Source organism: Phocoena sinus, chromosome 5 (assembly GCF_008692025.1).
Source record: "Phocoena sinus isolate mPhoSin1 chromosome 5, mPhoSin1.pri, whole genome shotgun sequence".
Lineage (NCBI taxonomy): Eukaryota > Metazoa > Chordata > Mammalia > Artiodactyla > Phocoenidae > Phocoena > Phocoena sinus.
Window position 1 is genome coordinate 63,780,516 of NC_045767.1, and position 21,629 is coordinate 63,802,144.

Sequence of the window (21,629 nt, forward strand, 5' to 3'; positions counted from 1 at the left end):
CATGTCTTATCATGAAAATTTTTGACAAGTTGGTGCACCAACTTTTTATATAAATGTTTCATTCTAAATCTTATTCATGGCCAGTATAAGAAGCATACTTGGCATGTTTTAGTAAGATTTTTATCAAATTCTTATTGTAGCAGAATCTAAAGAAAAGGACAATAGGGACTGTGACAGCTGTTGCTTTTAAGTAGATAGAACTGTTAAGAGTGGAGCCAGATGCTAAGCATAAATGTTTTTAGATACTAAACCAAAAACATGGTTTGAATGCAGTTAGTTCCATCAAGTAGAAATGAGAGTGTGTAAATAAAAAAGTAAGCTCCACTAGCTTTGTGTTTACTGTCTCTAGTGCACTGACAGGTAGGTGCAGCACCTCCTAGATTGTAAATATCCCAGTAGGCACTCAATGTCACATCCAGATGTGGTTCAAGTTTTATTATTTGATGGAAAAATTGCAATGTGTTCAAGCATCATTGGTCTTCTGTACTATATAAGTGTTGATAGCTATTACTTTTATATCCGACATGAATTAAATGAGTGTCTCATGGTCATTTGCCCACATAGTGGAGTGATTCTCCCTTTTTCTTTGCTCCAGGAAACCTGGGGAATGTGAGATAACTCCTAGGGGGGACAAGTGACCACAGTGATTCTTGGTGGGAGGGTGGAAGCGGACAGGCAGGTAGAATCTCAGGATGCCTGTGTAGAGAAAATCTCATGTGCAGCCACGGGGCGCATGAGCCTACCCTCTCCCCATTTGGGGAAGTAGTCTTGTAAAGATGGGAGCTAAGTAGAGATGCAAGAGAGGGATAATCAGACCTGGAGTGGGAGATAAATGACAAGCTGTGAGAGCTCTCTCCATTTCTCCCACATTTTCCTCAACCTTTTCCTTAAAAGCAAATCAGGGGAAGAAGAGCAGAGGAAGCAGTTGGAGGGAATAAACTGAATCCATAAGCTGCTGTCCCAAGCAGAAGGCTTACAAGAATGTGCAGTGGAGAATCAGACCATCATATTGTTTGGAGAGTTTTCTAGCTCTACCAAGGAGAAGACAGAATAAGAAGACACCTAGGAAAATACTCACCTTTCTTATTTGAATTTTGAGCAGTGAGTTAGTTCTAAAGGTAGTCAGAGTGTACTGCTTGGATGTGGCACAAAAATATTGTATGACACAATAATGATGTTTATTAAAAGGGAACATGGTACAATATATGTTAGACCTTTTAAGTATATCTGATTTTTTATTTAAAACTGTTCTCCTTTCCTACTGTATTACAGCCCTACACAGTGTCCCATTTGAAACTTTGTGCTGGAATCATGATAACTGCCTCTCACAATCCAAAGCAGGATAATGGTTACAAGGTATTTTTATTTTTCTCTCCACACTTATGTCCTTCTATATGAATCCTATGCCTTTATGGTTTGGGAGCACGAGGAATGGATGAACTGTAAACCGTCTGGATATGTTCCTGCATTCTCCAGGTGTACTGGGATAACGGGGCTCAGATCATCTCTCCTCATGATAAAGGGATTTCCCAGGCTATTGAAGAAAATCTAGAGCCATGGCCTCAAGCTTGGGACGATTCTGTAATCAATGGCAGTCCACTCTTTCATGACCCAAGTGCTTCCATCAATAAGGACTACTTTGAAGACCTTAAAAAATACTGTTTTCACAGGTAAATGGATTTAGCCAAATTCTGTTTTCATTAAATTTTCTCCTCAGTTGGTACATATTACTGTAGCTGCATCTGACTTCACAGGCTATAGATGAGGGGCTGGCAGCTTTTCTTAAAAAGACAGATAGCGAATATTTTGTGCTTTGTGAGCCACTGTGTTACAACTACCCAACTCTGCTGTTGCAGGAAAGCAGCCATAGATCATACAGAAATGAACGCATGCAAACATAGCTGTGTTCCAAAAAATGTTATTTACAAAAGTAGGTGGCTGGCCCACAGGCCACGGCTGCTAACCTCTGTTGTAGATTCATGTATATGTATATGTGTGTGTACATATATATGCATATATTTGTGTGTGTGTGCACAAGTGTATTCATAAGATACATTGCAGGCATCAGAATTATATGTGCATTTACAAAGTTGATAACGGTTAACAGATTGCTCTCCAGAGATGTTACACTAGCTGAGATTCCCACCAACAGTATATGATAATAGTATATAATCCACACATTCTTACCTATACTAAGTATTAAATTTCTCCTCTTTCCCAATTTGCTGCATGAAAGTAATACCTAACTTTATTTGCATTCTTTAATTATGAATATTTTTAATATTTATTTAACCTATATTTTTCTATGTATTTGTTCCTCTTTTGCATTTGTAAAACCTCTTTGCTTGTACAGAAAACTAGACTTCACTTATTTCAAATATTGTTTTCCCTTCTGTTGTTACCTTTGGACTTTTTCATTGAAACTTGCAATTTCTGATTCCTGGGTTTTGTGTCACTATAGATAGATTTCTATCTTGGTAAAAAATACCAAGATTATTGGTAAAAAATACCAAGATTTTTTTTTAAAAAAAGCACAACTCCTGTTTTGCTTTGGCTTTCATGTTTACATTTTGCAATGTTTAAATCTTTTGAGTTGTTGGTGATTTTTAATTTTGTATGAAGCATAAAGTAGGAAAGCAGATTAGGTTCTTTCTAAAAAGTTGCAATTGTAACAACATATTAAACTAAAGAATCTCTTTTTCTTTGACTGATTGGAAATATCACCTTTAATCTAACAATTTCTAACATGATATATGAGTGCTTATTATGTATCAGATAACTGCTACAGTCCCTTCACTTGTACTAATTAATTTAACCTCATTTTAATCATCACGGTAATGCTGAGGGTAGGTTCTGGTGTATTGCCATCTTATAGATGAGAAAACTGTGACACAGAGAGGTTAAGAAAATAACCAATAGTCACACAGCTTATAAGTGGCAGAGCTCCAAGATTTAAATTTAGAGTCTGTCTCTAAATCATGTTAACCCCTAAGCCTTACTGCTTCTCATATATATTTCCCGTTACAAATTGGATCAACTTCTGGACTCTATTCTGTTCCTTTATTCTGCCTTTATATATGTAGGCCTAAACTGTTCTAATCATGATAGCTTTATAATTCACTTTAATATCTAAGAGAGTTTTTCCAGATTTGTTCTCACTGATCTTGCATATTTATTTTTCTAGATGCATTTTATTTTCAAGGGTATGTTTGTTTTAAACTACTACTGTCTTAAGGAAGACCTTGTTCATTTATTCATTGCCAAAAGATGTGGACAGTAACCTAAGAATCTAGCAATCAGATCATTGGAATTTGTTAACATCTTGTGCTTACCTTTCTATAACTTCTGCTGTTAATTTTTTTTCTTTTTTTTTAAGGTATGTTAATATTTTATTCATCTTCAGATTGGTTATAAATCATGCATCCTTGTCCAACACCTCCTATGGCTATGGTGTTGCTGCCCTTTCCCCTACAGATTAAGGCTTTTGTCCTTTAGGGGTGATGGGGGAGAAACATCTAGGTGGAGTTTTGTGTCCCTCCCAAGGTGGTGGATGTTCACTTCCACGCAGCCTGGATCACAAGAGATGCTTTCTTGAAGATTCTCCCCAAGCTTGGGGTCCGGAGAGAAATCTGCTGTGAATTTTGATGAACATTTTTATTCTGCAGTCCCTAGATCAGGGTACTCTGCCAAACAGGATTGTTACTTGACAAAGAAACTGTTTTATTTTTTATGCATCCATGTATGGGATGTTCCATCACATTGTGTTAAAAGGGACACTTTGAAACGTGTGAAGCTAGTAAAGAGTATTTACTGGCACTGCCATGGGTGGGTACTGCCACTGGGCCAGCTGTGAAAGCCGTAGCATGAAATAAAATCCAAAGGTAAGCAGATTTGTGGAAAATAACTACAGAGTAAAATTTAAAACTTGAATGTGTTGGGGGAGGGTGTATGTTTGAAAGAAAGTGAATAAGTTTTCTTTTTTTAATGGAATTAGAAAGATACTCAGTTGTCTTATACATTCTTATTACTTTGATACCTTACATTCTTAGGAATCTGGTTCCTTGATATTTTGCAGTCCTTCCAGTTTTGAGAGCCATATTTGCATATTTTATCATTCTCCATGTGTCTGATTCAAGGGCTGTGAACAGGGAGACCAAGGTGAAGTTTGTGCACACCTCCGTCCATGGCGTGGGTCACAGCTTCGTGCAGTCGGCTTTCAAGGCTTTTGACTTTGTTCCTCCCGAGGCTGTTCCCGAACAGAAGGATCCCGATCCTGAGTTCCCAACAGTGAGATACCCAAATCCTGAAGAGGGTAAAGGTGTCTTGGTAACCTGATTTTTTTTTTTAATTATAAAATTTACCTTGAATATAATTCAAAACTATTACTCTTGAGAAAAAATGTTTTTATGCATTTTCATTGTGCTGAACAAAAAAGTAATTTTATCATCGGAAATATTTATATTTATTAGTCATCCATTTCTTAAATTTTTTTTTTTTTAATTTTATTTTTGGCTGCAGTGGGTTTTCATTGCTGCGCAAGGGGGAGGGCTTTCTCTAGTTGCGGCGAGCGGGGGCTCCTCTTCATTGCGGTGCACGGGCTTCTCGTTGCGGTGGCTTCTCGTGTTGCGGAGCACAGGCTCTAGGCACATGGGCTCAGTAGTTGTGGCTCATGGGCTCTAGAGCACAGGCTCAGTAGTTGTGGCACACGGGCTTAGTTGCTCCACGGCATGTGGGATCTTCCCAGATCAGGGCTTGAACCCGTGTCCCCTGCATTGGCAGGTGGATTCTTAACCACTGCGCCACCAGGGAAGCCCAGTCATCCATTTCTTAAAGGAACTTTCAAATCAGATGTCTTAGCATCAGGATGTGAGAGCTGAAATTGGTCACAAACTTAAAACAATACTTTACATTCAATTTAACCAATTTAATTTTAAGTTAATTTACTGTTCTTCTTAATGCCAAAAAGAAACAGTAATAAAATGGAAATTTATCACATGATTTTTATTCCTCATTTGATATTTTTCTGATACGAAGAAGTACCATTTAAATTATGGTTCCTTTTAGTCTTTTTAAAGGTTCGGGTAACAATGATATCCTGAGAGTCAGTTTATTTTGGTTTGTCTGTTAGGTTGACCACAGGCCCAGGCCTGGAAATATCAGTCCAGCCACATACACTATCAGATGTGGGGCGAATCCCATGGGCACATGTGGGTCATGTGTTGATGCTCTCATTATCTGACCTTTGACTCAAAAAGTAATATGTGACCAGCCAAGACCAGCTCCAGAAATAAAATTCAGCCTCTGTTTGGGAAAAGACCTCTTTTAGTTCTTAAAGAACTGAACATTTTTAAAGACTGAAATGTGCTCAATTCTTTTTTCTTTTTTTTTTTAAGCATTTTTTAAAAATTTATTTAATTTATCTATTTGGCTGCATTGGGTCTTCGTTGCTGCACGTGGGCTTTCTCTAGTTGTGGTGAGCAGGGGCTACTCTTGGTTGCGGTACGTGGGCTTCTCATTGCGGTGGCTTCTCTTGTTGCAGAGCACAGGCTCTAGGCATGTGGGCTTCAGTAGTTGTGGCACAAGGGCTCAGTAGTTGTGGCACGCAGGCTCAGGAGTTGTGGCTCGCGGCTCTAGAGCACAGGCTCAGTAGTTGTGGCGCACAGGCTTAGTTGCTCCGCGGCATGTGGGATCTTCCTGGACCAGGGCTTGAACCCGTGTCCCTTGCATTGGCAGGCGGATTCTTAACCACTGCACCACCAGAGAAGTCCTGTGCTCAATTCTTGATTGGAATGATCTTTTCTCTTATTCTTTTTCAGACATTGTCTTTTGCTTTGGCTGACAAAAGCACGGCCAAAATTGTTTTAGCAAACGACCCAGATGCTGACAGACTTGCTGTGGCAGAAAAGCAAGACAGGTACGATTAATTGTGATTACCTACATAATGGAAAATATAAAAGGTGACATCTTTGGCAGTAAAATGTTTCTGGAGAGACCAGACCTATTTGGAAATATTTCCCATTTATTTTGCAAACGATCATCTTACTTAACCTCAGTCAGGTCCTTTAACATGGAGCAAGTACTGATCCGGGGGCCACACGGTCAGCAAGCACATTGCAGAGTAAACCAGCTCAGCATGTATTTGGAATTGAAATTACTATTTGTTATCTTCCCCCATTTTATCATTGCTTTTATTATAATTAATGACTCAGTGCCTAATGAGGGCAAAGTACTTTGTCGCTGGCTTTACAGTTCAGCGTTTGGTAAAAGGTTTGATGAGGAGCTGGACCTTCAAAGCAATGTTGAATTCAGGTTGAACAGACCAGGGAAGATGCCTGTGGGGCGCTGACGACGCTTAAGACAAGTGCGACTGTAGAGTTTGTATAGAGCAGTGGTAGGTAAGGGGGGAAAGTGAAAGCAGTTTTGGGTGTCAAACAGCCTATGTGATGGTTGGGAGACGATGGGGTACTGTCAAAGGGTTAGGATTTTCGATTATAACAAAACAGATTCAATTCTATATCAGGTTTTAGAAATTTAAGCTGAGGTGCTACATGCTGAAATGTGAGGTGTACTTGTGGCCACCTACAGACAGGAACATAAGCTGCAAGCCTGTTCTCTGGTGTCCTGACTGTGTGAATACTGCACTGGATCTTAAGGAATACTAAGCAGTCTCTCTCAGAATCAGCAGAGCTGAGCAGAAAATTGAGATATGCAAACTATTATACTTGGGGGGGCATCTTTTTTTTTTTAAAATATATTTATTTATTTATTTTTGGCTGCATTGGGTCTTCGTTGCTGTGCACTGGCCTTTCTCTAGTTGCTGAGAGCGGGGGCTACTCTTTGTTGCAGTGCGTGGTCTTCTCATTGCAGTGGCTTCTCTTGTTGTAGAGCACAGGCTCAGTAGTTGTGGTGCACAGGCTTAGTTGCTCCGCGGTGTGTGGAATCTTCCCAGACCAGGGCTTGAACCCATGTCCCCTGCATTGGCAGGTGGATTCTTAACCACTGCAACACCAGTGAAGTCCTTAGGGGGCACCTTGCCAGCATGTTTCTGTTATGTTTAAAACCAAAGCCTTTGCCGAAGACTGAGATAAAAGCATTTGTGAGTCATCGCTGATGTATACTTATTTTGTACGCTCTTCAAAGACAGGATGTTTGTCTAGGCGAACAGGCTGAGACACGGTAGCTGCTCGTATGTTTGTGGAGTGGCAGTCACGCTTCTGGCCTATTATTTAAACAAGAATAATTAGAACAGTCCTGCAGAGGCTACTTTGAACCTTGTTTGGCTTAATTGTTCTGTCCTTAATTGTTACTTACAATTAAGTGATCTCTCTTGAGATCACTGCTGTACATAGGTTGTTTTTTCTTACAGTGGTGAATGGAAAGTGTTTTCAGGCAACGAGTTGGGGGCCCTCTTGGGCTGGTGGCTCTTTACTTCTTGGAAAGAAAAGAACCAAGATCACAGCGCCCTCAAAGACACATATATGTTGTCCAGCACCGTCTCCTCCAAAATCCTGCAGGCCATTGCCTTAAAGGAGGGCTTTCACTTCGAGGTAAGGTGTTTGTGAGACTTGCTCTTTTCCCTTTCTTTTGCTCTGTAGAAGGTCTAAGGCATTTCTTTCTCTCTTGGATTATCCTTTCAGGAAACATTAACTGGCTTTAAGTGGATGGGAAACCGAGCCAAGCAGCTAATAGACCAGGGGAAAAATGTCTTATTTGCTTTTGAAGAAGCAATTGGTAAGAGTTGATCATGATGATCCTGGGATCAGTTAATTTATAGAATGCAAATAAATGGGCAAAGATGTGGATTTGGATTTGGGTTCAAAAGATTAACTGTGAAACAGGAACACACAGTTTGTTTTTCTTCTGTGATGCTCGGCAAATGCTGAACTGTCCTACCCCAAAGTTGGCATCACAGATTTTTTTAGCTGAAAAGAATATCTCACAAATAACCAAGCCATTCATTTCAGGAAGTGAATCCTTTGCCCAGATAATTGTGAACAGTGATGTTCTGTACGCGGCTGTAGTAGCTTCAGAATCCTCCTATTTGGGGAGTTACGATATTTCCTCACTATGGTATTGATATCCAGGCCAGACATAGTTCACTCCCCCTCATAGAGTGCTCTGCAGAGATCTGTCCAGAAGAAAGGAGAAGGCATGGTTGTGGGACTTTCATCAGAGTGACTGTCACCTGAAAGAACCAGCCAGGATGATGGAAAAACGCTTGTCTTAAATGATCACTATCAATGAGCAAAAAAGGAGAGCTAGCAATAGAAACGTGAAATGCAAATGTTTGGGCTGGGGATGTTTTAGCTCTTTGTTTAATAAAAGTTATTGGACATCATACTTATTAGATAATACATACTCTTCTAGTTCATACATTCCCTGCAACATAGACACAGGCTCATCATTGAACTAATTCATTGAATGAAGTGTAAGAGCTCAGCTTTTGCTCTTATGCTCTCATAACTGCAATCCTGGCCTGATTATAGTTTTTTATTTAAAAAAAAAAAAGATTTTCTTATATTTGTTTATCAAATATTTATTGCATATCGGTTGCACACTGACTCTGAAAGAAATGGATGACACTGACCTTAGCCTACAGCAGTTTATATAGATCTAGTTAGAAACCACACAAAAGAGTATTAGGCTAGGTGTCAAGATGAATCATATAACTCGTAAGAAATACGGGGATTCGGAGAAGACAGAATAAGCATTGACTAGAACAATTGGAAGCAGTTTTGTGTGAGCTAGAGGGATTTGGTCTACACCTGGAAAATGAGTACAATTTGTCTAGGAGGGAGACTCTCCTTACAGGTTATTCAACAAATACTTTTTCTTTTTTTCTTTTCTTTTTTGAAATTAAAGCATAGTTGAATTACAATATTATATTAATTTCATGTGTACAACACAGTGATTCAATGTTTCTATAGATTATACTCCAGTTATAGTTATTATAAAGTATCAGCTACACTGCCTGCGTTGTCCAATACATCCTTGTATCTTGGTTATTTTATATATAGTAGTTTGTACCTCAGCAAATACTTCTTGAAGGCCTGCTATGTGCTAGGCGCTGGCCTAGATTCTTAAATGTAATGGTGATGAATGAGAAGCATTTACATACTGACAACCTCTTATGCAGTAGACCAGGAGCATATAGATGTGTGCACGCACAGTGTGTGAAGGGACCTACTCCTCAGGGTGTGTGTATGACACGTGTTTCTGCAGGATATATGTGCTGCCCTTTCGTTCTGGACAAAGATGGAGTCAGTGCCGCCGTCATAAGTGCAGAGTTGGCCAGCTTTCTCGCAACCAAGAATTTGTCTTTGTCTCAGCAGCTAAAGGCCATCTATGTTGAGTAAGTTTCTATTGGCTGTTAAATTGAAGTAATGTCTTTTTCATTTCAGTTGTGCAACACAATGATTCAATGTATATCTATATTGTGAAATGATCGCAACAAATACAGTTTACATGTTATCCCCACATGTAGTAATATTTTTTAATGTTTTACTCCGTTCTTATGCATGAGATACTAATATTCTTTCTGATGTCCTTACTTTGACTATGAATTCTATTGCCTATAAAAACTAAATAAGGGATCACCTTTTCCTTTTGATATTTAACTACTTAATAGTAATTACCATTCATGATGACATTGATTCTTAACAAATGAGAACATTAGTTGCAGAAATGGCTAAGGGAAGAATGTGATTTTTAAGTGTCCAATGTCAAAAAAGACACATGTGTTCACAAAACATGTTTAGTCTTTAAAGCAATTATTCACCAGTGTCTTTGTAGTGCAAAAGCAGCCAGACACAATACATAAGGTAATGGGCATGGCATGGCTACGTTCCAATAGAGAAACTTTTACTTAGAAGTACAGGCTGAGGGCCACAGAGCAGTTCAGCGATCCCTGGGGTAGATTATTGGACCTCTTTTATAAAATTGGACCTCTTTTTTTTTTTTTTTTTTGGCGGGGGGTACGTGGACCTCTCACTGTTGTGGCCTCTCCCGTTGCAGAGCACAGGCTCCAGACGCACAGGCTCAGTGGCCATGGCTCACGGGCCCAGCCGCTCCGCGGCATGTGGGATCCTCCCAGACCGGGGCACGAACCCGTGTCCCCTGCATCGGCAGGCGGGCTCTCAACCACTGCGCCACCAGGGAAGCCCTGAACCTCTTTTTTAATGCTGAATTATTCCTTTGAAATTAGTCGCGGTTATTTGTTTTAGAATATACTGGTTGATACATGTTCAGTGTACACTGTGCAGAATTACTTGTTCCTCATTTTGCATGTAATTGTGTTTGTATTGATAGGTATGGCTACCATATCACCAAAGCTTCATATTTTATCTGCCACGATCAAGGCACTATTAAAAAATTATTTGAAAACCTTAGAAACTACGATGGGAAGAATAATTATCCAAAAACTTGTGGCAAATTTGAAATTTCTGGTATTAGGGACCTTACAACTGGCTATGATGATAGCCAACCTGATAAAAAAGCTGTAAGTAATGTCTTTTATCAATTAAACTCGTCTCTATTTACTTTTTGACTATACTTTGAATAGCTCAACTTAATCATATAATTAATTGAAGCTGATTTTAGGCATTATTATAAATAAGCTATCAAAATATACAGATAGTTACAAATCATGAGCTGAAACTGAAGGGGTTCTCGCTAGTCATCTAAGCCAATGCTGTCATTTAATACAGCAGGAAATCGATACAGTCATCCCTCATCATCTGAGGGTTTCACATCCGCACATACCGAGGGTCGATTGTACTACACTATTTAATGGAGTTGAGCATCCATGAATTTTGGTATCTGTGGGGGGCTCATGGAACCAAACCTCCACGGGTACCGAGGGACGACTATACTCAGAAGTGTAAGACCTGCCTATGGTCACACAGCTAATTGGTGATGCTAGGGATAGAATCTGGGTCTTCTGATTCCAAACGCAGCTTTTCCTCTCTTTCAGCAGTTGAACTTGAAAAAGCATCAGAATCACCTGGTGGCCAGGTTAAAACACTGAGTCCTGCAGCCCACCCCTTATTTGCCTTTCTAATAAGTTCCCTGCTGATGCTAATGCTACTGGTCCAACTTTGAGGACCACTGCTTGCTTCCTCCTTAGTTTTACCCTGTTCTCTGAATATATAGGAGTTGTTAGCTGTAAAGCATGAGTTTGCATTCTTCCTACCATGTAGATTCCCCCACTGGAGTCAAAAGAAGGCTCAAATGTGGCAGAAGAGTATTGCTAACTATGGCAGGGGGGTAGAGGAAGGACAGTAAGAATATCCTTATGAGATACTGGACATTTGCCTTTTTTTTTTTTTAATCTTTGAATTTTATTTATTTTTTTATACAGCAGGTTCTTATTAGTTATACCTTTTATACATATTAGTGTATATATTTCAATCCCAGTCTCCTAATTCATCACATGGACATTTGCTTTGATATTCACCTTGTTATATTTTTTAATTTACGTCTGCACACAATATGTTTTTAAAGGCAAACAGTATTAAAAGGGTTATGATTAAACATGGCAGTTCCAACTCCTGCCATCTCATTTCCATGTGCCAAGACAACCACCTTCCCTCTTAGTTGTTTCTCCTGGTATTTACCACCAGATTTCTAAACAGTGTGCTCATGTGGTGATACTATGACTTATCAGTGTTAGACTTTATTAATTTTCTATTATGGAGATAGGGATTTAGTTCTTACACTTCCAGCATTCATGACTCTTCTCCCTGTCCTTACAGTACATTTATACCACAGCTCTTGGTGGCATCAGATTCCATGCTTGTATTATTATGACTGGTAACTATTGTTTTTTGCTTAGTTAAGTAGTGTACTATGATTAGGTTCCCCTTAATTTGTATAAAGAATTACTTTTCCTTTAATTGATAGCTGCTTTGTTCTTTCATTTGCATGGATTTCTATGTAACCCTCACCAGTTCTTCCCACATCCTTCAAATACCTCTCAGTAGGGTTTTTGACCTGGACTGTTGGTTCCATCTTGTTTCCAATGACCTCCCTCCTGGTCCCTTCCTCTGGGGAGAGCCTTCTGCTCTCTGGGTTGAATGCCCAGCTGTCATCCTGGGAATGCCCTTTCACCACTCTCTGGGGGTGGGTCCCTTGTTCCTGGACCCCATGATTTCCTCTTTTTATATTTATCTTCCTAAATCACATCCTCTAGTAGCTTCCTAAGAAGAAATGAATGACAGGTAAATTTTTGGAGGTGTTTAGGTCTGAAAATGTCTTACTCTACCCTCATGCTTTATTGACTCACAGTTTGGAAAGTATTGCTCTGTATTTGTAAAGCCGTTGAGCATCCATCATTCATTCACTCAGGAAATAGTTGGGACCTGCTGTGTGCTGCACTCAGGGATGAGAACACCATACTCATTCAGTCCTTTCCGTGCCATTTGTTTTTTTCTCCATGGGAAGACATTAGGAACTTTCCGCTAAACTTGGGGTTCTAAAATTTCAGTGATATGCTTTTAGTATGGGTCTCTTTTCATTCATTTTTCTGGATACTTGGTTGGTCTTTGTTGATCTACGGAGTCATTTCTTTCAGTTCTGAGAAATTCTCTTGATTTTTGTCAAAGAAGGACGCTGGATGGTTGTTTTTCAAGTAACCTCTTCCCTTGCATTTTCTGTTCTCACCTTCTTGACAAGTCCTTCTTGACAGGTTCTTAGATGCTGACTCTCCTGGAGTGATGTTCTTTCCATGTTTCTTTTTTCCCACTGTCCATCTATATCCTTCTTTCCTACTTTTGGGGAGATTACCTCAACATTAACTTTCAATGCTTCTTTGAACATTTCAGCTCTTTTTCTCTAATTTATTGAAAGTAACATCTTATTCTTGTTTCATGTGTATTATATCTTACCTCTCTTAAGGATATTAATTATAGCTTTTTTTAAATGTAGATCTTGTTTCCTCTGTATTGTCTTTATTTCCCTCAGGGTCTCCTGGGGACGCCTCACTCTCACCCTAGTCTCCTGCCTGAGGGTAATAAACTGGGATGCTGAGGCCCCAGAAGTGGTGGAAAGGTGCTGCGGACCTGGGAGGAGGGGTTTGAGCATTCAATGTGCAGACTCTGACTTACTCTAAGTTTTCTCCATGCCCTGCCCTCCATGGTGCCCAGCGTCCCCGGCTTCTGAGCCCTTCTGGTTCAATTACACCAGAGATTTAAACCGTCTTCTGATGAGGTGGTTGGTTGACCACGTGGGCAGAAGGTGGGGATTTGGGAGGATCTAATAGCTTCTTTGTCTCACGCCTGCCCTTTGCTGTACCAGGTGCCCTAGGTAGTGAGCTTTACCAGGGCCCTGCAGAACATGCTGACTCGGTTCTTATCTGCCTGCTACAGGGGCTCCGAGGACATTCTTCTGTGTTCCATCAGGTCACCTCTGCCCCTCCACCTGGTTTCTGACTGCCACGATTAGTTGGCAACCCCCTCAACTGCTGCTGCCTCTTTGCCCTTGTGTGTTTTTTTATTTTAATGCTTCAGTCATTTTAGTGGAGTTTGGAGAGCAATCAGCTAAGAATACATCTATCAGAAGCCCTTGAAAGTGAAATATGCCTAGTGTTTTGTGGGGTTTTGGTAATGCATTATTAATCGGTTTAAAGCAATTTCTTGTGAAAATGATGTGTTTCAACTTTAGTAAAACTTTAGTAGCTTTAATAGAACCATGGAGGTAAAAAGTAATATACAAAGTTAATTTTCACAAATTGCCTTATTATTATTATTTCATTTATACAGAGTACATTTTCTGATTTCCTCAAAAATGTTCTTTTCTTCTTTGTTTTGCATTTACTTTCTTGCTTATTCAGGGGAAAATGTTAGGTAAGAACAGCTGATGTTACTACTTAAATTTATAACGTGTAAATTAATTCCTAGGTTCTCCCTACTAGTAAAAGCAGTCAAATGATCACCTTTACCTTTGCTAATGGAGGTGTGGCCACCATTCGGACCAGTGGGACAGAGCCCAAAATCAAGTACTATTCGGAACTGTGCGCCCCCCCTGGAAATAGGTATGCTATGGATGGCAGCTGCTGTGCTTTTTATTCCCTAAACTTCCTAAATTCTATTCAGACGCTAAGTAAAATATTTTATCTTTCCAATATGTAGTTTAATTAGAAATGTTGTTTCAGAACCTGCAGCACTATTGTGACATTAACAGCCCCTTGAAGCGTCTAGGGACAAGAGTGCTTACTTCCTACTTGGTTATTTCCTTCTACCCCAAATATCCCTGTATGGGAAAATTTCATTCCTAATTTCAGTAATAATAATTAAATTTCCTTTTTCTAGTACTTTATATTTGAGGCTGACACCAATGACTTTTTCTCTTTTTCTCCGTGTCTCTGATAAAATAAATTAAAATGCATTACACGTCCATTCAACAAATATCTTTGAGCACCTATTGTGTGTAAGTCACGCTGGATCTTGGGGCAGATGAAGAGCCACAGCAGAAAGAGTCCTTACCACCAAAGAGCCGATGGTCTGGTAGCTTCAGGGTCATGCTTTGTGACCTTGGTAAAGGGTTTGAGTTGGTCACTTTCCAACACCTGTAACATTTTGAACTTTATCAGCCGTGGTACATGTAGCTAGCACGTGTAAATGTCGTATTACACACCTATTTAACAGTCATTTAGCTATCATTTCTCTATTTCGAATACAGTTCAAAATCAGGAAATTTGGGACTTCCCTGGTGGCACAGTGGTTAAGAATCCTCCTGCCAATGCAGGGGACAGGAGTTCGAGCCCTGGTCAGGGAGGATCCCACATGCTGCGGAGCAACTAAGCCCGTGCGCCACAACTACTGAGCCTGCACTCTAGAGCCCGCAAGCCACAACTACTAGCCCATGTGCCACAACTACTGAAGCCCGCGTGCCTAGAGCCCATGCTCCACAACAAGAGAAGCCACCTCAATGAGAAGCCCGCGTACCGCAACGAAGAGTAGCCCCCACTTGCCACAACTAGAGAAAGCCCGTGGGCAGCAACGAAGACCCAGCGCAGCCAAAAAATAAAAATAATTTTTTAAAAATCAGGAAATTTTTTTAAAAAGTGAATTAAGTCAGTGCTGTCCAACAGGAATAAAATGTGAGCCACATATGCAACTTGAAATTTTCTCCTAGACACAATTTTAAATAGTGAAAAGAAACAGATAATATATTTATTTAACTAAGTATTTTAAGTATTAACGTTGCAACATGTAATCACTATAAAACTTATTAATCAGATATTAAAAAATTTTTTTTTCACACTAAGTCTTCAAAATCCATACAATATTTTACACTTACCACACATCTCAAATTCAGATGCTATATTTTTTTGGAAATACTTAAAATGTTTTGTTTGTTTTTTTAATATTTATTTATTTATTTATTTGGCTGTGCCGAGTCTTAGTTGCGGCTTGCAAGATCTTCATTGCGGCATGTGGGTTCTAGTTCCCCAACCGGGGATCAAACCCAGGCCCCTTGCATTGGGAGCATGGAGTCTTAGCCACTGGACCACCAGGGAGGTCCTCTTAATCTATATTTAGAGTTCCTAAAATTTACAGTTGAAAAAGTAGATTTTGACACCCAAGTTGTTGGAAACATACTTAAGTTTTCCAATAACTGAATCAAGTGCTAGTTTTCAAATTTGAATTTCAATTAATTAACTTAAATGAAAAATTCAGTTCCTCTGTTGAACTAACCGCATTTCAGTTGCACTGTAGCCACGTGTGGCTAGTGGCTACTGTAGTAGACGACACAGGCCTAGGTAGTAATGGCACATAGGCTCCAAAGCTTTGTCCATAGCGTTTTTCTGGCTTGTGAACCAAATTTACAACCAAATTTACATTATGAAATAAGAGCAGAGGAAATTTTCTGAGCATCTTAAATCAGTGAGCTAACAGCAGATTAAATGTAGCAGATTAGAGGGGCAGGGAAGATTTGTTACAGTTGGACTTGCCTTAGGCATGAAGAAGTGAGGGCTGATAGCAACGCAAGAAATATTAAAACAAAACAAAACTATAAAACATGGATACAAGAACTCAGAATAGTCACCTGTTGGGGACTTTATCATAAAGGAAATAGCAAGCCACACCCAAATCAGCCCTGAATCTTCTTCTGAATAATTCTCATTCTTACTTAGTGTTTTCGTATTTCTGTATCTCATTCTTTTGAAAACAAATGGACATAAATCCGATTTAAAGATCTATTTTCTCTATATATGTTTTTCCCTTTCATTATCCTGTGAAAATATGTGTAATTTTTTTTTTTTTTTGCAATACGCGGGCCTCTCACTGTTGTGGCCTCTCCTGTTGCAGGGCACAGGCTCCGGACGCGCAGGCTCAGCGGCCATGGCTCACGGGCTCAGCCGCTCCGTGGCATGTGGGATCTTCCCGGACCGGGGCACGAACCCGTGTCCCCTGCATCAGCAGGCGGACTCTCAACCACTGTGCCACCAGGGAAACCCAATATGTGTAATATTTTAGAAAACTTTCTTTTATAATAACAATACAACTTACTGTTTAAGGATCTGTGGTATTTACATTTTTCACATGCCTTATGGAGTGGACTTAAATTTAAATATTAGTTTCTAAATTGCTGAAAATACTTTGAAAATTTGTCCTTTTATTATAGTCATTGAAATGTTGCTCCCATTTATTAAATGAAACATTAGGCACTAGGTCAGCCCATAGATATGCTGTCAGGGCTCAAGCAAGGCATGAGCACAGCTAACACACAACAGCAATAAAGCCATGGCTAAGGTTTCCTTACCTTCTGTTAACGTTAAATATTATTAATATATTTTATATCGTGAATTTCATTCATTCACGGAATTCTGTAATCCACTAACCCTTTTGAATAGAAAATCTTTTTCAAATATAAGTCCTGCTTTTAAAAAATATTTTTGTTGGGGTTGATGTCTGTAGTTGTTGTTTTTTGGTTGTTTTTTGTTTTGGGGGTTTGTTTTGGCTGTGTCGCACGGCTTGTGGGATCTTAATTCCCTAACCAGGGATCAAACTTGCGCCCTCGGCCGTGAAAGCACAGAGTCCTAACCACTGGACTGCCAGGGAATTCCCTTTTGATGTCTTTAGTTTTGTTCAACTTTTTGTGAAAATTTTCAAACCTATAGAAATGTAGAAATAATGTAGTGAATGCCCACATACTCCTCACGTAGACTAGGGGTTGACAAACTGTTTCTGTAAAGAGCCAAATAGTAACGATTTTAGGGATTACAGACCATACAGCCCTTGTTATAACCACTCAGCTCTGCTGTTGTAGCCGGAAAGCTGCCACAGACTTAAAAGAATAGGTGTGGCTGTGTTCCAACAAAACTTTATTTGCACAAACAGGCTGCAAGCCATAGTTTGCCTACCCTATCCTAGTTTCAGCAATTGCTAACATTTTGCAATATTTGCTCTCACTCACCATACATATCAATATTATATATTTGGGTTGGTTTATTTGTTTTCTCAGCCATTTGAAAATAAGTCACAGACTTCAATACTCAACTCCCAAGAACAAGGACACTCTCTTACTATCTCAAGATTTAGGTAATAGTCTCAAGCAGGGTTCTAACAGAGAAACAAAACCAGCAGGGGATATATAGTAAATTCATTGATGAGTTTCGTTTTATGTATATTGTTTTAAGAAAACCAATAAGGGCTTCCCTGGTGGCATAGTGGTTAAGAATCCACCTGCCAATGCAGGGGACATGGGTTCGAGCCCTGGTCCGGGAAGATCCCACATGCTGCAGAGCAACTAAGCCCATGTGCCACAACTACTGAGCCTGCGCTCTAGAGCCCACGAGCCACAACTACTGAAGCCCGCACGCCTAGAGCCCGTGCTCCGCAACAAGAGAAGCCACCGCAATGAAAGGCCCGTGTATCGCAATGAAGAGTAGCCCCCTCTCGCCACAACTAGAGAAAGCCCGCGTGCAGCAGCAAAGACCCAACTCAGCCAAAAAGAAAGAAAGAAATTTATATTAAAAAAAAAACAACAGGGGCTTCCCTGGTGGCGCAGTGGTTGAGAGTCCGCCTGCCGATGCAGGGGACACGGGTTCGTGCCCCGGTCCGGGAAGATCCCACATGCCGCGGAGCGGCTGCGCCCGTGAGCCGTGGCCACTGAGCCTGCGCATCTGGAGCCTGTGCTCCGCAGCGGGAGAGGCCACAACAGTGAGAGGCCCGTGTACCGCAAAAAAAAAAAAAAAAAAAAAAAAAAAACAACAGTAATTATTAGTCAGTGTGCCTTCCTGAGAACTCTTATTTTCTTCAAAGCATATTTATGGAGAAGGAAAAGACTTGTGTAATTCATATATATTTATGAAGCATAATTACTATATATGTTACCAATGCGGGGGTATAAGTAATTATAATGATAGCTACATTTATTGAGGTTTTTGGGCCAGGTTCTGTGCTAATTGCTTTCTATAATTTATCTCAATCTATACAACTCTCTTGAGAAAATAGTCTTTATCTCAATTTTACAGATGAGGAATCTGGGCCTTTGAAAGGTTGACTCACTTGCCCAAGGGCACACAGCTAGTAAGTAGTACAGCCAGAATTAATGTCTGTAATAAAATGGATTGTTTTAGTTGTACTGGTTAACTATTACAATGCAAAAATGATATTAACTAATTACAAAGATTGCCCTTTCCGTTAAAGTTAAGTTTGCATATATTCAAGGTGGTCAAGTATGAAGTATTAAAAGTTTGAATTGAAGGATTTTTGTTTTTCTATTGAGCTTTTTGGTTTTAAGTACTTATAGTAACTCACCTCATGCTAGTAACCTGATATGTAAGGCTGCCACATAAATTAGACACCTGTCTAATTACAAGTCTGTTTTATCTGTTATCAACCTTCCAGTTGTTTGCACATAAATGAGTGTTTTCCACATGCTTGAAAACTTGGTTTCCTTAAAGGGATCTAGTTCCCAGAATTTTTGTTTATACTTTAGTTGTGACCCTTTTGTTCCCAAAGTAGAATAAAAAGCAGCCGCCTAGCACAGGGAGATCAGCTTGGTGCTTTGTGTCCACCTAGAGGGGTGGGGTAGGGAGGGTGGGAGGGAGACGCCAGAGGGAGGAGATATGGGGATATATGTATGTGTATAGCTGATTCACTTTGTTATACAGCAGAAACTAATACACCATTGTAAAGCAATTATACTCCAATAAAGATGTTAAAAAAATAATAATAAACAGGGGGTCTCGGGGTCTGAGTTCCGGGTGAGTGACCAGCAGGCCCACTAGGAGGCTCCCCATCTCTTCCATCCTGGGAAGGCCTGACACAGGAGGCTGTAGCCGAGCTCCCAATAGTTTGAAGACAAACAGGATCAAGAACATTCATATCCTGGGAGACCAAAGACTTGCCAGCCATGTCATTTGTAAAAGTTCAGCAGGATTTAATGACAGCTGAAGTCATGAAAGTTTTCTCTGCACTGTTAGGTACAGACAGAACTTTTAGGGATGCCAGGCTACAAATTGTGTTTCTTAAAAATTCTTATGAGAAGTGCAAAGGGCTGCTTTTGTTTTTAGTAGAGACCTCAGGAAGGCCTTTGCGGAAAATATGAATATTGTCACATGAGGTTTTTGTCTACATCACAGATGTGTTCCCATGCTTAAGTAACTGGAGTTCTGTTTTGTCTGATTTAGCCCTCCGCTTAAGGGTAAATATCAGTGTTAATTGATCTATGTGAGGAATCTTTAAAATATGCTTTGGAATAATCCACTGACCTGGAATTTTTTTTTCCCCTTTATTTTGCAGTGATCCCGACCAGCTGAAGAAAGAACTAAATGAACTAGTCAGTGCTATTGAAGAACATTTTTTCCAGCCACAAAAGTATAACCTGCAGCCAAAAGGAGAGTAAACTATCCCAGCCTTGGGCATAATTACATTTCCCTACAATTAAGCTGAACTTGATTTCTTAAGCAATGTTTTTGTGGGCTAAATAATTTAAACTATTGCTACAAGTATTCATATTTTTTTAATAGACCTACACTCCTCCTTGTTTTATGTTTGAACTTTAAGGGTAATAAAGAAAGATGGTCAAATCTAACAAACCAACATTCCAGTTAAAAGGTTGAGCATCACCTGAATTTTAAAAATGAAGATTTTGGGGCTTCCCTGGTGGCACAGCGGTTGAAAGTCCGCCTGCCGATGCAGGGGACATGGGTTCGTGCCCTGGTCCGGGAGGATCCCACATGCCACGGAGCGGCTGGGCCCGTGAACCATGGCCACTGAGCCTGCGTGTCAGGAGCCTGTGCTCCACAACGGAAGAGGCCACAACAGTGAGAGACCCGTGTATCGCAAAAAAAATAAAACCATAAAAAATGAAGATTTTAAAAATAACTAACCTTCAAAAATATACTGTAATTAATATGCTTTCATTAGAATAAATACCAAATATGTTTCTTCTCTAAAATTCATTTTATGTGTAAGTAAAACAGCCAGAAAGCCTATACGTGTTACTAAATTCTGGGCTGTCCTATGTAAAAGATAGCCACTTCTACACATATGTATATTTACATTTCTGTCAATTGCTTATGAAGTAAAATAGATGAACAGATCAAATGTTGTGTTTAGGGAAAATACAATTCACAGGAACCTATAAAGTAGAGCAAAAGATACTTTAAAAAGATAGTTTTTTGATCTAAAACTTTAATTCTAATAATGCACCATTATACATTGTGTATGTGCTAGGAAAAAACAGCTTAACCATCTTTGTTCACTGTGTTAACATTCACTTTATCTCTTTAAATCTTGAATGAAACAATTGGTTATTTGAAACTTGCAAAGTAGATTATTGTAGTTTTTTGCTTTAACACAATTCAGTGTGGTTTTGGTCCTAAAGCAGCAAGGACTCTATAAACAGTGACTACCTGACCTTGATTTTTTTTGCCTTGTTCTTAATGTGATCACAATCTGAAACTAGGCTTTTCCAGGTTCATTATTTAATCTGCGCCTCCTCATAATTGATGGCCTTAAAGCCTTCCAAAATGACTCCCATTGAGTACCCATGACTGAGGACCAAACTGTTCTTTATATACTTTATATATTTGTGTGATTTTTTAAAGCAAATGATTGCCTATACTCTTATTAACTTAAATGGTTATTAACAGTTTCAGAACAATGAAAAATTACAGTACCATTGGCAATCATGTTTCTCATGTAAAGGAAAGAATATTTGTATATCCTAGTGATACATAGTTTGTCCCCTACCAGATCTCTTAAATGTACAATATTCAATATATTCTATCAGCTGCTTCGTTGTAAAAGCTGTATTTATTTTTGTTTTCTAGCCTTAAAGTGTACTCTGGGAAAGAGAAACTTTAGATTTGTGTCCTCTCTACATTTTTGTGAGCACATAAATTGTACCCCATCACAGAGTTTGTTTCTGGAATGCGAATGTAATTAAGATCCAGTCCTGCTTGATGGAGCTCAGGGTCTAATTGGACGGCTGATAAGTAACTACAGTACTTAACACGTTCTATAATTGAGTTATCTGCAAAGTACTCAGAGTTGAGGATTGTGAGAGAGGGATTCATTCTGCCCAGAGGAAGCTTCACCTTCAGGGGCAAGTAGCAGCTGGAGATGGAGGAGGAAGTCTTCCAGGCACAGAGCACAGCATTAGCAAAAGCCTGG

The 21,629-nt window shown here is 39.6% G+C and overlaps 1 protein-coding gene across 3 annotated transcripts in view; it reads left to right on the forward strand.

Moving 5' to 3' along the window:
• PGM2 (phosphoglucomutase 2) overlaps positions 1 to 20,871 on the forward strand; it is a 33,817-nt gene extending 12,946 nt beyond the window's left edge. For all 3 annotated transcript variants that reach the window (XM_032632427.1, XM_032632429.1, XM_032632428.1), the window contains exons 5-14: positions 1,273 to 1,356; positions 1,477 to 1,670; positions 4,137 to 4,326; positions 5,817 to 5,914; positions 7,367 to 7,547; positions 7,638 to 7,731; positions 9,223 to 9,352; positions 10,309 to 10,498; positions 13,896 to 14,029; positions 19,752 to 20,871. In XM_032632427.1, coding sequence (XP_032488318.1) covers positions 1,273 to 1,356; positions 1,477 to 1,670; positions 4,137 to 4,326; positions 5,817 to 5,914; positions 7,367 to 7,547; positions 7,638 to 7,731; positions 9,223 to 9,352; positions 10,309 to 10,498; positions 13,896 to 14,029; positions 19,752 to 19,854 — 1,398 coding nt within the window. In that variant the 3' untranslated portion in view covers positions 19,855 to 20,871. The remainder of the gene's footprint in view (positions 1 to 1,272; positions 1,357 to 1,476; positions 1,671 to 4,136; positions 4,327 to 5,816; positions 5,915 to 7,366; positions 7,548 to 7,637; positions 7,732 to 9,222; positions 9,353 to 10,308; positions 10,499 to 13,895; positions 14,030 to 19,751) is intronic.
• Positions 20,872 to 21,629: the final 758 nt, after the last annotated feature.